Source organism: Xenopus laevis, chromosome 8L, assembly GCF_017654675.1.
Source record: "Xenopus laevis strain J_2021 chromosome 8L, Xenopus_laevis_v10.1, whole genome shotgun sequence".
NCBI lineage: Eukaryota > Metazoa > Chordata > Amphibia > Anura > Pipidae > Xenopus > Xenopus laevis.
In genome coordinates, this window is record NC_054385.1 from 9,346,168 (window position 1) to 9,361,559 (window position 15,392).

A 15,392-nucleotide genomic window follows, 5' to 3' on the forward strand; every position below is an offset into this window, starting at 1 on the left:
CCTGGTCTAACATTAATGGGTGGGCCTCTGGCCAAGGTTTTTGGGTGGGCCCCTGGTGTCCCAGTCCAATACTGTCTAAGACCCGGACCCGCAGCCCACGACCCAAGCCGCAACCCGCATATTTACCCACTTTGATCCGCTACCCAACCCAGACCCGCGACTGCCTTATCCGCAACCCACCCGCAACCCGCCGACCACCATCAAACAGGAAGTGATGCCATCAAAAGTGGGCGGGGACAGAAACATGTTTTGTAAAATTTTAAAAGGAGTAAAATATAGACAATATTACATAAGATAAGAAATTTAGATGAGACCCGCAAACCGACCCGCATCTATACCCGCACCTGAAAATCCTCCCTTCATTCCGCAGGGTGCCCGCCTTTTTTGCGAGTAACCAGAGGGTACCCGACCCGCTGCAGGACCAAGATCAAGTGTCAAGACCAAGGATCAAGGGGTGGGAATAGAACTCTGTAGTGTTGATGCTGTGCTAGTGTATAGCTGAGTTACATATATTAAATATATATATTTAGTTTAGAATTAAAGATTTGGAATATTTACTGGAATTGGGGGGATCAAGGGGTTCCTGGGATGGGAATAGAAGTCTGTAGCGTTGCTGCTGTGTTGGTGTAGTAGTGATGTGTACACAGGTTGTTCGGCAGATACACTGTGTGTCTGTACATACCCGTGTGGGTGGCTAGTACATCATTTCAGTACTGCAAACACATCACGTGGGAGCAATGAAGTGTCCCGGTGTAGGGGGGGATTTTATGTACAATCTGTGGTTTGAGCTCCATTTACTGACAGTTTTGCTGAGTGGCCGGGTGCTTTGCATATTATATGGAGGTGGGCTGTATGTCCTCAGCACGCTGGGAGTTCTAGTTCAACACCCTGGTTCCTTGCCTTTTTTTCTCCCAAAAACTACACTTGGAACATTTCTCAACGGGGCCCAGGGCTTGGTGGCGAATGCTGGGACCTGTAGTTCACCAAGCTGAGCTGCTTTTATGGATCATTTTCTTTATTTTGTTTCCAGGCCGGTGGTGAAAGCAAAGAGCGTGGAACATTGTGTGAGCGAGTCGGTGCCAGACCTGCAAGCTGTGTGTCACGGCACCACTCCTTAGAGCTAGGTAATCTGTAAACTAAACCACCGAGCCAGACAAACCAGTTCTCTTCCCTGTTCCATTCCTCTCTGTGTGTCTCATAAAAGCTCTCCCATAAATGCTTCTCCCTGTCTCCTTTGCTTTCATTCCTTCTCCCATAAACCCCCACCAGCTCTCTCTTTCCAGCTCCCCTGCATGTGTCTTGCACATTTACCCCAGCAATAGCCTCCAAGGATTTCTGTTTAAACTGCCCCTTGTTCCTTTGTGTTGCCCTGTCTCCCTAAATGTGTCTGTCTCTCTCTGTTCTCTGTTCTCTGTGTGCTTCTCCTTGTTCCTGGCAGTGATTGCTGATTGTATTGGGACAGGGCTGCTGTACACACACACACAAACACCATCTCCTTCTCAACACAGACGGCAAATCTTGAGAAAGCAACACTAATAATCTCAATTAGTTTCACTCAGTGCCCTTGGTGTCTCCTACAATATTGCAACCCTACCATCTGCTTCTCCCACAGGAAACATAAGTAAAGGGTTAACTACAGAAAGCAGCATTAACCAATTGGGTGCATAACTACAGAGGAAGCAGACCCTGCGGCTGCAGCAGGGGGTACCAGGAGGTGGGGTCGGCCTCAGGGGCCCCCTCCAGCCCCCCTGCCACAAAGCCCCTTCCTGGCCCCCAGCCCCTGCTGCAACACCCTTGAAACCCATCCCCCCATGCATATACCTTTCTTGTGGCAACTCGGGCAGGAGAGAGAGGTCGGGTGCAGATTTGAGAAAGGAGCTGGTCAGGGCCCAGTCCGACCCTGCCAGGAAATATAGGAGCCTATATATGAGGCCTAGGAGCCCATGAAACTTAGGAAGTATAGGGGGCCCCATGAGGTCCAAACAAAAGAGCAATTTCAACATCTATTGCTAAAACAGCTTACATTTTATTCTCCATAATTAGGAACCAAGGCCTGGTGCATTTCGTGTCTACCAGGGACACGTCTCCATAATTAAGACCCAAGGCCTGATGCGTTTCGTGTCTACCAGGGACACGTCTCTGTAATTATGGAGTAGTGTCCCTGGTAGACACGAAACGCGCCAGGCCTTAAAAAAGCTTACATTTTATTCTCCATGATTAACAACCAAGGCCTGACACTTTTCAGGTCTTCCAGGGACATTTAGTTATGACTAAGTGTCCCTGGTAGACACGAAACACGTTAGGCCTTGGTTCTTAATCATGGAGAATAAAATGTAAGCTTTTTTAAGGCCTGACTCGTTTTGTGTCTACCAGGGACACTACTCCATAATTAAGAACCAAGGCCTGATGCGTTTTGTGTCTACCAGGGACACTTAGTTATGACTAAGTGTCCCTGGTAGACACGAAACGCGTAAGGCATTGGTTCTTAATCATGGAGAATAAAATGTAAGCTTTTTTAGCCTTTTACAATCTGACTTCGGCTCTACTACTTTGTGGGTCCAGGCTTGTGCCAGACTCTTTTGATGTCTCCCGGTGTCGGCTATAGACGGCTGTCTATTCTTAGGAGGAAATTTAAACCATTGTCAATATTTTGTTTTTTTTCTCCATAATTAATTTTGTTGCCATAAATCATTTCCCCCATATATTTCAGTGCTGCCTTCTCCACCGCTTTGAAGCTTTGAAGAAGTTTGAAAGATCACAGCAATCCCGCCGCGGTGTGTCAGGGGACAAGAACTGCTGGTGATAAGCTCGTTCTGCAAAAAAAAACAAAAAAACAACAGATTTGGAAATATTGGTAAGATCATCGCACACACTTTCTATGCTAGAGCTGGGGATGCAATGCCTCAGGGTTGCCACTAGGGGGAGCTCTGGCAACTGCTTACAGCCTAAGCGCTGGGAGCCAAATCCATGCAATTTCTGCCTATTTAAACCCCCTTATTCCTTTATGTTCCTGCACAGAATAAAAAAAAAACAACATGCACCAAACTGCCCGGCAGATTAGATTTATTTTTAAATGTTAAAATTTACCCTTTCATTTTCAAAGTTCTGAAAGCAGTTGCTGGTGCATGCAGTCGATTTTTACAAGGAATGAATTTATAGTTAGAATAAAATGGTGTAATAGTCTGCAGCAGTGCAGGATCAATGAAATCGACTGAGCTGTTCTTTAAATTCACAGCTGCCAGATCTCCAGCCCCCCCCCCCACACTCTGATTTCAGGGCTCAGGTTGGGGTCACCCTTTGCCTCCCCAATAATTAGGGTTAGTCTCCAGCTCTTTGTGCTTGAGCTGCATTCTCAGGCGAGTATAATGTGTCAGCTCCAGTCGCTCATTCTGAGGTCATCCTATAGGGGGTCAGATGGGCTCTTATTACCTTCATTCATTTGGCTAAACAAAAATTCACATATACACCACCAAGTGGCCCAGTGAAGTGATAACAAACAGGACTGAAAAAAAGAGTGAACTTTAGAGAAGAGCAAAGTGTAGGATTCAAGCATTATTTTTTGCTAACATTCATTGTAACCCTTATTGCCTTTCTTAAAGCTCTAGATGTGCCCTTTGAATGCCTGTACATTGTATATTTATATCACATCAAGATGTAGATGTTCCCTTATAATGACTGCACATTATATTTACTTCATTTATAGCACATCCGATATGTTTAAACCCAAACCTACCCTTCTTAGGTGTTGATTTAGAATGCCTGTACATTGTATTTCATTCATTTATATCACATCAGATTTTTTTTAACCCAACCTCCCTTTCTTGAAGATGTAGATGTTCCCTAATAATGTCTGCACATTATATTTACTTCATTTATAGCACATCCGAAATGTTTAAACCCAAACCTCCCCTTCTTAGGTGTTGATTTAGAATGCCTGTACATTGTATTTCATTCATTTATATCACATCCGATTTTTTTTAACCCAACCTCCCTTTCTTGAAGATGTAGATGTTTCCTTTTAATATCTGCACATGGTATTGAATTTATAGCACATCTGATGTATTTAAATCAAAACCACTCCTTCGTGGGTGTTCATTTAGAAAGCCTGTACATTGTATTTCATTTATATATATCACATTGGAACTATTTTAACCCAAACCCACCTTTCTTAAAGATGTAGATGTCCCATTATTGCATATATTTTGTTTATAGCACATCTGATGAATTTAAACCCAAACCAACCCTTATTAGATGCCTGTACATTTATTCCCTTTGTTTATGCCACACCAGATCTATTATAACCTAAACCTCCCCCCTTTTAAACCTGTAGATGTACACTTGGAATACATGTACATTGTGTTTCTCTCATTTATAACACACAAGATCTATTATAAACCAAATGTCTTAAGGTATAGATGTTCACAGCACATTGTATTTCATTCATATATATCACATAAAGTCGATTCTATCTTAGCCTAAACCTAACTTTTTCTTAAAGTTGTAGATGTTCACTTAGAATACCTGCACATTGCATTTCATTAATTTATATCACAAGATCTTTTTAAGCCCAAACCTTCCTCTTTCTTAAAGCTGTAGAAGTTAATTTAGAATACCTGCACATTGTATTTCATTCATTTAGATCACGAGATCTATTGTAGCCGAAACCCATCTCTTTCTTAAAGCTGTAGATGTTCATTCAGAATACCTGCACCTTATATTTCATTAATTTATATCATATCTATCTTAGCCCCAAAACGCCCTCTTTCTTAAAGATGTAGAAGTTAATTTAGAGTACCTGCACATTGTATTTCATTCATTTATATCAAGAGATGTATGTTAGTCCAACCCTTCCTGTTTCTTAAAGCTGTAGATGTTCATTCAGAATACCTGCACCTTATATTTCATTCATTTATATCATATCTATCTTAGCCCCAAAACGCCCTCTTTCTTAAAGCTGTAGATGTTCATTTAGAATACCTGCACCTTGTATTTCATTCACTTATATCATATCTATCTTAGCCCCAAAACGCCCTCTTTCTTAAAGCTGTAAACGTTCATTCAGAATACCTGCACATTGTATTTCATTCATTTATATCACATGGGATGTATTTTAGTCCAACCCTTCCTCTTTCTTAAAGCTGTAGATGTTCATTTAGAATACCTGCACCTTGTATTTCATTCATTCAGATCATATCTATCTTAGCCCCAAAACTCCCTCGTTCTTAAAGCTGTAGATGTACATTTAGAATACCTGTACATTGTATTTCATTTATGACACACCACATCTATTTTACCCCAAACCACCCTTTCTTAAAGCTGTAGACATTCACTTAGAATGCCTGTACATTGTATTTCACACCCAGGATCTTATTGTAGTCTATGTAAACAGACTCTTTGCATTCTCTATTCAACCCCCTGTACTTTAACATATAAATTCCCCATGTTCTAAGAGAAAGTCACTCAGAAAGGTAAAGGTTTTTTTTTGCATATAGCATTACTTTTTATTAAGATTATAAATTTAAACAAATATGTCTGAACAGTTTACCCGGTGATATACAGTTCAATATACAGAAAATACATGAATTTAAAAAAAAAAAACAAAGTTTGGCAACATATTCATTACACATAGTGCTTGTACTGGGGGGTATTGGCATGGAAGGTTCTCTGATAAAAAAACCACCTTTTTACAACAAAAGGTTGAAATGCCAAATTAAAAGAAAAAAAAAAAAAACCCCTACATGGACTGATTTTTAAATCACAAGACCATATGATGCTGGTATCATGAAGGCTGAAAAGAGAACATAGGAACTTTAAAGGGAAACTGCACATTTTTTTTTCTTTAAAAGAAAAAACAAAAGTAGTGTTTTATTTTTTGTTGTAAAACCCCGATAAAACTTTATCAAACCGTACAACTACGTTAGTTGGTCTGACTTGGAGGCTGCCAGGTGGGATCTGTGGAAAGGAAAAGTGACATTGCAGCCCCCCTAATTAAATGAAGCCACCCCCCTTTAACTGCAGTTACCGCTTCACATTTACTAGAAGTCACAACACCCTTTTTAAAGAAAAAGTTAAAATGTTATTATTTCTGCCTTCATCGTTAACCCCCCCCTTACGTCTCATTCCATTCGAGAGGGGCAAATAGGACCGAGGCTGATGAGAGAGGATTTCACACCCCCAAATCCTGTCCCTTACCCTGTGCTGGAGTTAAAGGGCAGGATATAGGAAGTGATGGGAATGAACCAAACGCAGGGGTGCCCAATAGATCAGGATCTACCAGAAGACTCTTAGCTGGTGGTTTTCCCATAAATCAGTGATATTTCCCATGGAACAGAATGCTTACAATGCTCTCATGGATGTAGATCAGTAAAAGTAGACCCGGCATTGGTAAAGTCCGAAAACTAAAGTGAACACACCATTCCATGGGCACATGGGGGTTAACCCTCCCCTCGCTGGATCACCAACAACTGATTTAACCCCTTGGCGAGCCAAAGAGCTAGTTCTGTAGCAATTGTAGAACATTCAATGATATCCCACTCCTCTCTCAGCAGCCTTTCCTTGTGACATTACATTCAGCACAACAACAACAATAAAAACAATACATTTCAATTAAATAGGTGCTTTTTTTTCTTTTCTTTCTTTGTAAAAATAAAGTCCAAATATTTGTAGGATTTTGTACACTTTTCTTCTCTATAAAACATTGTCCTTTTATGCAAGTCCTGAATTCAGTGTCCCCTTCTCTTTAATAGGGAACAAAAATAAAAAGTGTGTCCCATTGGGGGGTGTTAGGGGGAGGGGCAGCTTTGGGGGGTCCTGTTGGTAGGGAGTAGTTTTGGGGGTGCTGTTGGTAAGGAGTAGGGGGCAGCTTTGGGGGTACTGTTAGGAAGTAGGGGGCAGTTTTGGGGGTGGTCTTGTTAGGGAGTAGGGTTCAATTTTGGGAGGTGGAGTTGTTAGGGAGGAGGGGTCCTTTTGGGGGGTTATAAGGGGTTCAGTTTTGGGGGGCGGTGCTGTTGGTAGGGAGTAGGGTTCCATTTGGGGGTAATAAGGGGGTGCTGTTAGTAGGGGTTAGTTTGGGAGGTAACAAGGGGGTGCTGTTGGTAGGAGTTCAGTCTTGGGGGGCGGTGCTGTTGTTAGGGGTCAGTTTGGGAGGTAATAAGGGGTTGCTGTTGGTAGGGGTTCAGTTCTGGGGGCGGTGCGGTTGTTAGGGAGTAGGGGTCAGTTTGGGGGCGCTAAAAAGCCACAATAGCTCGAGTCCAAGCCCCCAGACTGGCCAGCGCCTGTTTGCCGCACAAGTGTCCGTTGAGAGTCTGTTCAGCCTCGGTCTGTCGGCTCATGAGCCCCGAGAAGCCGGAGCCAAAGATGGAGATGAGGTTGGAGATGTTGTTGGAGTCCGTGGTTTCCCCCAAAGGCTGGGGACAATAGTCGTCGTATCTGCGGCGCTTGCAGGGCACAAAGTGCGTCTCCACGTCCCCCGATTCCTCCTCCTCCTCGTCCTCCTGTTCGGCCGCCGGCCCGTGTCCGCTGTAGCCGCTGTAATGTGCGTATTTGCGCTTGGAGAGGAGCGGCGCGTGTTGGCACGGACAGTCGTGGTGTAAGTAGCCGCTGTGGACTGTAGTGACGAGCTGAGTGTCCAGGTCCAACACGGTGGTGTGGCTGCACGGGGACCCACTTTCCCCCGCGGAGGAGGAGCAGAAGCCCCGGGCAGGAGGAGGAGGGTACAAGAGCGGGGGACTGTGCGCACACGGAGGCAGTTGCAGCGGTTCCTCGAGCGGCTCCAGCAAGAAGTCTCCGCTGTGTATCCGGGGCAGTTGCTGCTGCTGCATCTCGTCCTCCTCCTCGGGGATCTGTAACGGGCTGAGCTCCGGGATGTCCGGCTCGTCGCACTCGTCCATGGGCTGCGGGAAGGGCTGTCGCTGGCGGTACAGTTCGGAGTATCGCTCGCTCAGGTACAGCTGCCGGGCGTTGCGCAGCACGTAGGACACCAGCAGGTTCTTGTGCAGTTTGATGCCGCCGCGCTGACTGCGGGAAGTGTGGATCTTGCGCAGGGAAAGGCTGATGAGACTCTGCGCGTCCAGGGCGCACTCCATGCTGTACCGGCCTCGCTCTACACTGGCAACCAGAGCTCCAGGCTCACGCGCCGCTCACAGCCTCCCGAGCGCTCTCTGCCTGTGCCTACTGCTTGTGCCTGAGAGCCCCGGCCAGCTCGTCTATTAGTATTTCCAGCCGCATCCCGCCCTCCCAGCTCTCGGCCAATTGCAGCGCGCGACTGCGCCGATCGACAGCCTGGCCCCGCCCATCCGAAGAGCCTTCAGCCAATGAGAGGAAGGCGGTTCCTTTGTGCTATTCAAATAGCAAAGTTTCTCCTCGCTGCAGCCGAGGGGAAGGAGACGGATGTGAGGCTGAGGCTGCTCGCGGGGATGGAGAGGGGAGAAGGCGCCGGGGATCCACTAGAAGCAGCAGCGGCAACAGCACGTGGCTCTCAGGACTGTTACATTATTACAGGGGGGTTCCCTTGCGCCTCATGTCTCTCGGCTGCTGCTCTTACTTCTTGTCTTTATTAAACCTGACGCTTATTTTGTACTCAACGCTCTTGTTTTCTACTTCAACCCGCCATTGGCTCTCCAGCATTTGCTCAGCTTCCACTTCTCTAGCAAAATCACTATAGGGACCCCCTTAATACTTCTCACATAGATGATTGGTCAGTGTTATAGCCCCGCCCCCAGCCCCGCCTCTCTGCTCATGTCCCTCTGTCTAAGGGCAGCTGCACCTTTAAGGGAACTTTTGTTTTTTAATTCTTTCTTTAGGGAACTGTTAGTATGTTAGAGAATGGCTCATTCTAAGCAGCTTTTCAATTGCTCTTTATTTATTTCAATAGTTTTAATATTATTTGCCTTGTGATCCTTTCAGCTTTCAAAATGGGGGTCACTGACCCCATCTAATAAACAAATACTCTGTAAGGCTACACATTTATTGTTTTTCTATTACTCCTCCTTCTATTCAGGCCTCTCCTATGCATATTCCAGTCTCTTATTCACATCAGTGCATGGTTGCTACGGGAATTTGGACCCTAGCAACCAGACTGCTGAAATTGCAAACTGGAGAGCTGCTCAATAAAAAATCCACAAATAATAAAAAAAAATGAAAACCAATTGCAAATTATCTCAGAATATCCCTCTCTACATCAGAGTAATCGTTATCTCAAAGGTGAACAACCCCTTTAAACATTGGGTCAGCTCATATGCTTTACCCATAAGAAGGTGGGGCTGTAGTTGGGGCCCCTGGATGAGACCCATTTAAAGCAATATCTACACTATGATTAGGGGTTCACAGCATAACGAGGGGATTATCCTGCTCATATGATATAAGGCAATAACCGGCTCCCTATCAATTGTATGGGGCCCCAATTTGCTTTGTTTGCTCTATATTGTGTCAATCTCTTTGGATTTTTGCAGAGAGCTCCCCCCCCCCACTTTAGTGCTGCCTATATAAAGATACCATTGATGAGACAGGAGGGCGTTACCTGTCTGTAGTGGGGAGGGGCTATATGACAGCAGAGATTTTAGAAGTCACTGAGGGGTTCTTTGACCATATAAAGGCACAAGGCTGCAGGCTGAGTTATACAGGGAACTCTGAGTATCACTCATGTATTATAAGGGATAATGTACCCCCTACTGTAAATGATAAGGATATTAGAAGTCACTGAGGGGTTGTTCTGTGACCATATAAAGGCACAAGGCTGCAGGCTGAGTTATACAGGAAACTCCGAGTATCACTCATGTATTATAAGGGATAATGTACCCCCTACTGTAAATGATAAGGATATTAGAAGTCACTGAGGGGTTGTACTGTGACTATATAAAGGCACAAGGCTGCAGGCTGAGTTATACAGGGAACTCCGAGTATCACTCATGTATTATAAGGGATAATGTACCCCCTACTGTAAATGATAAGAATATTAGAAGTCACTGAGGGGTTGTACTGTGACCATATAAAGGTACAAGGCTGCAGGCTGAGTTATACAGGGAACTCCGAGTATCACTCATGTATTATAAGGGATAATGTACCCCCTACTGTAAATGATAAGGATATTAGAAGTCACTGAGGGGTTGTACTGTGACCATATAAAGACACAAGGCTGCAGGCTGAGTTATACAGGAACCCTGAGTATCACTCATGTATTATAAGGGATAATGTACCCCCTACTGTAAATGATAAGGATATTAGAAGTCACTGAGGGGTTGTTCTGTGACCATATAAAGGCACAAGGCTGCAGGCTGAGTTATACAGGGAACTCTGAGTATCACTCATGTATTATAAGGGATAATGTACCCCCTACTGTAAATGATAAGGATATTAGAAGTCACTGAGGGGGTCTGTGACCATATAAAGGCATAAGGCTGCAGGCTGAGTTATACAGGGAACTCTGAGTATAATTTGTATATTATAAGGGATAATGTACCCCCTACTGTAAATGATAAGGATATTAGCAGTCACTGAAGGGGTCTGTGACCATATAAAGGCACAAGGCTGAGTTATACAGGTCAATGAACTGAGTATCACTAATGGATAATGTTTAGTAATGAAAGTTGAATTTTTATATATTCATTTGTTTTCCAATGAGGGAAGTTGTTGTGTCGTTTTGGGGGATAGTACATACTGGCAGCATTTGAAGCCAATTATCTGTAATGATTGAGATGAATGAATCCCAATCCCCACTTACCCCCAAGAACATTGTGCTCCTATGGAACATTAGTTGATGTAGTCTCTGTAGAAAGCAGGCGTGCCACTCATTAGTGTGTTTGCTACATTCTAGTCATTATTCTATTTTCTGCTACACACTGTAACACTGTATTACCCACTGCTTCCCACCTTAGCTCCTGTAGCCTCGGAATATGACAGGGAAGAATCCAGGGCTCTAATTCCCTCTCTATAAAACTCCTGCCGTTATGTTTGTTATTCCTGGCAGCCGCAGCCTTGGTTTATGAATAAAAAGGCAAAAATTAGGCGTCCGACGAGTGGAAACGCTTGAATTCAGGAGTGCCGTTTCCAAGATCTGTAATGGGAACGGAAGTGCACGGAGAAATGAGAAATAGGAGGTTGAGAAAAGTGCAGCGGGGAGATGGAATCCATGTATGAATAATTACATAATATATTAATATATTATATATATATAATATATATAGGCAGTTTGCTGATTTCTGGGGGAAGAATTCCAACTGCTGGGAGCCCTTATTACTCAATAATTAAGCTTCCTTTCTTTCTTCTTTCTTAGTCTAATAACGTTACAAACTGTAACTCATCAAGAGCTTATGCATTACAGATACACGCAGGGAATCTCCTAGTGGGAACAAGCCTGTGTGACAAATCCCATTACCTTTATTAGATTTATCATAAAGGTACAATTTGGTGCATTTTATATGGAATGTGCATAGAGTGGGCCCAGTGGCTGCTTAACTAGATATTACTGGGCCCCCCAGAAAATTATTTTTCAGCCTCCTTAAAAGTCTAGAGGTTGAACTGTTTTACCAGTATTTATTGAAATTGTATATGAATTATAGCCTAATGTGGCCCCATAACTCCTGGGCCCCTCTGCTTCCTCTGTAGTTACACCCCTGAGTGGGCCCTAGATCAGGAAATTGAGTACAGGTATGGGATCCGTTATCAGGAAACCTGTTATCCAGAAAGCTCAGAATTACAAGTAGGACATATCCCATAGACTCCATTTTAGTGAAATAATTAAAAACATTTTAAATATAATTTCCTCTTTAACTGTAATAATGTAACAGTACCTAGTACTTTATCCTAACTGAGATACAATGAATCCTTACTGAAGGCAAAACAATACTATTGGGTTAATTCATGTTTAAATTATATTTTTGTAGACTTAAAGGGATTCTGCCATGATATTTATGATGTATTTTTTTATTTCTAAATGACACTGTTTACACTGCAAATAATTCACTCTACAATATAACATTTCATTCCTGAACCAGCAAGTGTATTTTTTAGTTGTAATATTGGTGTGTAGGTGCATCTCCGGTCATTTTGCCTGGTCATGTGTTTTCAGAAAGAACCAGCACTTTAGGATAGAACTGCTTTCTGGCAGGCTGTTGTTTCTCCTACTCAATGTAACTGAATGTGTCTCAGTGGGACCTGGATTTTACTATTGAGTGTTGTTCTTAGATCTACCAGGCAGCTGTTATCTTGTGTTAGGGAGCTGTTATCTGGTTACCTTCCCATTGTTCTGTTGTTAGGCTGCTGGGAAGGAAAGGAGGGTGGGGTGATATCACTTCAACTTGCAGTACAGCAGTAAAGTGTGACTGAAGTTTATCAGAGTACAAGTCACATGACTGGGGGCAGCTGGGAAACTGACAATATGTTCAAAATGAAATATTAAAAAAAACTCTTTGCTCTTTTGCAAAACGTATTTCAGTGCAGAATTCTGCGGGAGCAGCACTATTAACTAGGGATGCACCAAATCCACTATTTTGGATTCGGCCGTACCAAATTAGGGGTGGGAAGGGGAAAACATTTTTTACTTCCTTGTTTTGTGACAATGAGTCACGCAATTTCCCTCCCTGCTCCTAATTTGCATATGCAAATTCAGATTTGGTTCGGCCAGGCAGAAGGATTCGGCTGAATCTAAATCCTGCTGAAAAACCCGAATCCTGGTCAAATCCCGAACCCAATCCTTTTTTTTCCATGACAGTATGCCTTTAAGCTGTGGAGACCCAAATTCCAAAAAGACCCCTTACCCTGAAAACCCCAGGTCCCGAGCATTCTGGATAACAGGTCCCATGCCTGTACCTTTCAAATATGTTCAGTTAGGACAATATAGATGGTTTTACCTAAATTGTGTTTTTAAGTGGAGTAAGAAGCTCACTGCAAGTTGAGATCAGATACCTGCCCGTTGGCCATTCTTTCAAGATACAGGATTGCACCATCTCCCTGAACAAGACTCAGTATTCAGTAATAATATATTGGCCCTCTCTATCTTGAGGTTGCCATAAATAAGATTGAAGGGTTTGAGATACCTTCAAGGTGTGGGGCCATAGAAGGACCAATAAGTTGGAACCAGCAGCAGGAACCATGTGTGGGAAGCAGGTAAGATCAAGCCACCACGTCTCCAACTTTATTACATTCCTGATGTTCTCCATGTTTTGGCTGTTGGTCCCTCCTCTAGGAATTGACTAGGTCTATATGCCTATACTGTTAAACTGATGTCCATTTAGAAAGACACTGGACTAATTGTTCTGCTTTGCTTATGCCAAGCCCGACAGTACACTAAGGGGCCGATTCACTAACTTCGAGTGAAGGATTCGAAGTAAAAAAACTTCGAATTTCGAAGTTTTTTTTGGGCTACTTCGACCATCGAATGGGCTACTTCGACCTTCGACTACGACTTCGAATCGAAGGATTCATAGTAAAAATCGTTCGACTATTCGACCATTCGATAGTCGAAGTACTGTCTCTTTAAAAAAAACTTCGACCCCCTAGTTCGCCATCTAAAAGCTACCGAAGTCAATGTTAGCCTATGGGAAAGGTCCCCATAGGCTTGCCTAACTTTTTTTGATCGAAGGATATTCCTTTGATCGTTGGATTTAAATCCTTCGATCGTTCGATCGAACTATCTGCGCTAAATCCTTCGACTTCGATATTCGAAGTCGTAGGATTTTAATTCCTAGTCGAATATCGAGGGTTAATTAACCCTCGATATTCAACCCTTAGTGAATCGGCCCCCAAGACCCCATAAATAATACTCATGAGGGTAAGGGTGGTGAAGTAGGAGGTAAAAGCCAACAAAGTGTCCGACTTCTACTGACACTTTGTGTAAAAGTGTAAAAAAAATTATTTATGAAAGGGGTTCTTCACTTTTTGAGTTAACTTTTAGTATGATGTAGAGAGTGATATTCTGACATAATTTGCCATTGGTTTTTAGTCTCTATTAATTGTGGTTTTTGAGTTATTCAGTTTGCAATTTCAGCAATCTGGTTGCTAGGGTAATTTGGACCCCAGCAACCAGATTGTCGAAAATTGAAAACTGGAGAGCTACTGAATAACTAAAAAAACCACAATTAAAAAAAAATTCTGGTTTTGAGTTATTTAGCTTTCTATTCAACAGCTCCCCCATTTGCAATTTCAGCCATCTGGTTGCTAGGGCTCAAATTCCCCTAGCAACCATGCATTAATTTGAATAAGAGACAGGAATATGAATAGGAGAGGCCTGAATAGAAAGATGAGTAATAAAAAGTAGCAATAACAATACATTTGTAGCCTTACAGAGCATTTGTTTGTTTGTTTTTAGATGGGTCAGCGACCCCCATTTGAAAGATGGAAGTTAGAAGAAGAAGGCAAATAATTCAAAAACGTTATAAAAAAAAAAAAGGAATAATGAAGACCGATTGTAAAGCTGCTTACAATTGTTAATTATATAACATACTAAAAGTTAACTTAAAGGGGTTGTTCACCTTCAAACACTTTTTTCAGTTCAGTTCGTTACAGACAATTCACCAGAAATAAAGTTTTTTTTCAATTACTTTCTATTTGTGACCATGTTTGTAATATTGAAGTGTAAAGTTGAATTTTTCACCTTCTAAAGCAGCTCTGGGAGGGGGGGTCGCCGACTCTTCTACTGTTCTAAATTGATACATTTAGTTGATAGTTTCAGTTGATATACTTAGTTGATAGTTTTAGTTGTTAAATTTAGTTGATAGTTTTAGTTGATATATGTAGTTGATAGTTTTAGTTGATAGTTTTAGTTGATAGTTTTAGTTGATACATTTAGTTGATAGTTTTAGTTGTTAAATTTAGTTGATAGTTTTAGTTGATACATATAGTTGATAGTTTTAGTTGTTACATTTAGTTGATGGTTTTAGTTGTTACATTTAGTTGATGGTTTTAGTTGTTACATTTAGTTGATAGTTTTAGTTGTTACATTTAGTTGATAGTTTTAGTTGATAGTTTTAGTTGATATATGTAGTTGATAGTTTTAGTTGATAGTTTTAGTTGATAATTTTAGTTGATCGTTTCAGTTGATATATCTAGTTGATCGTTTTAGTTGTTACATTTAGTTGATAGTTTTAGTTGATACATTTAGTTGATAGTTTTAGTTGATACATTTAGTTGATAGTTTTAGTTGATACATTTAGTTGATAGTTTTAGTTGATACATTTAGTTGATAGTTTTAGTTGATACATTTAGTTAATAGTTTTAGTTGATACATTTAGTTGATAGTTTTAGTTGATACATTTAGTTTATTGGTTTAGTTGATAACATTTCTTTTCTTTGTCCCTGCTGAGCAGAATCCCCGAGTTTCATTACAGGCAGCTGTTAGAATTAATACAATAGTTGCTGATACTCTAGAGATGCTGCTGAGAAATGTATCAATTCATTGT

General features: G+C 42.1%; 1 protein-coding gene and 1 long non-coding RNA gene across 2 annotated transcripts in view; one reads left to right on the top strand and one right to left on the bottom strand.

Moving 5' to 3' along the window:
• The first annotated feature begins 461 nt into the window (after positions 1-461).
• Positions 462-15,392, top strand: part of LOC121396877 — a 97,875-nt gene continuing 82,944 nt past the window's right edge. The window contains exons 1-2 of the long non-coding RNA XR_005963237.1: positions 462-1,124; positions 2,711-2,854. This is a non-coding gene — a long non-coding RNA (uncharacterized LOC121396877). The remainder of the gene's footprint in view (positions 1,125-2,710; positions 2,855-15,392) is intronic.
• ier5l.L (immediate early response 5-like L homeolog) lies at positions 5,476-8,583 on the bottom strand. The gene has a single exon (XM_018242357.2). The coding sequence runs from the start codon at positions 8,082-8,084 to the stop codon at positions 7,227-7,229; it is 858 nt and encodes a 285-aa protein (XP_018097846.1). The 5' UTR covers positions 8,085-8,583; the 3' UTR covers positions 5,476-7,226.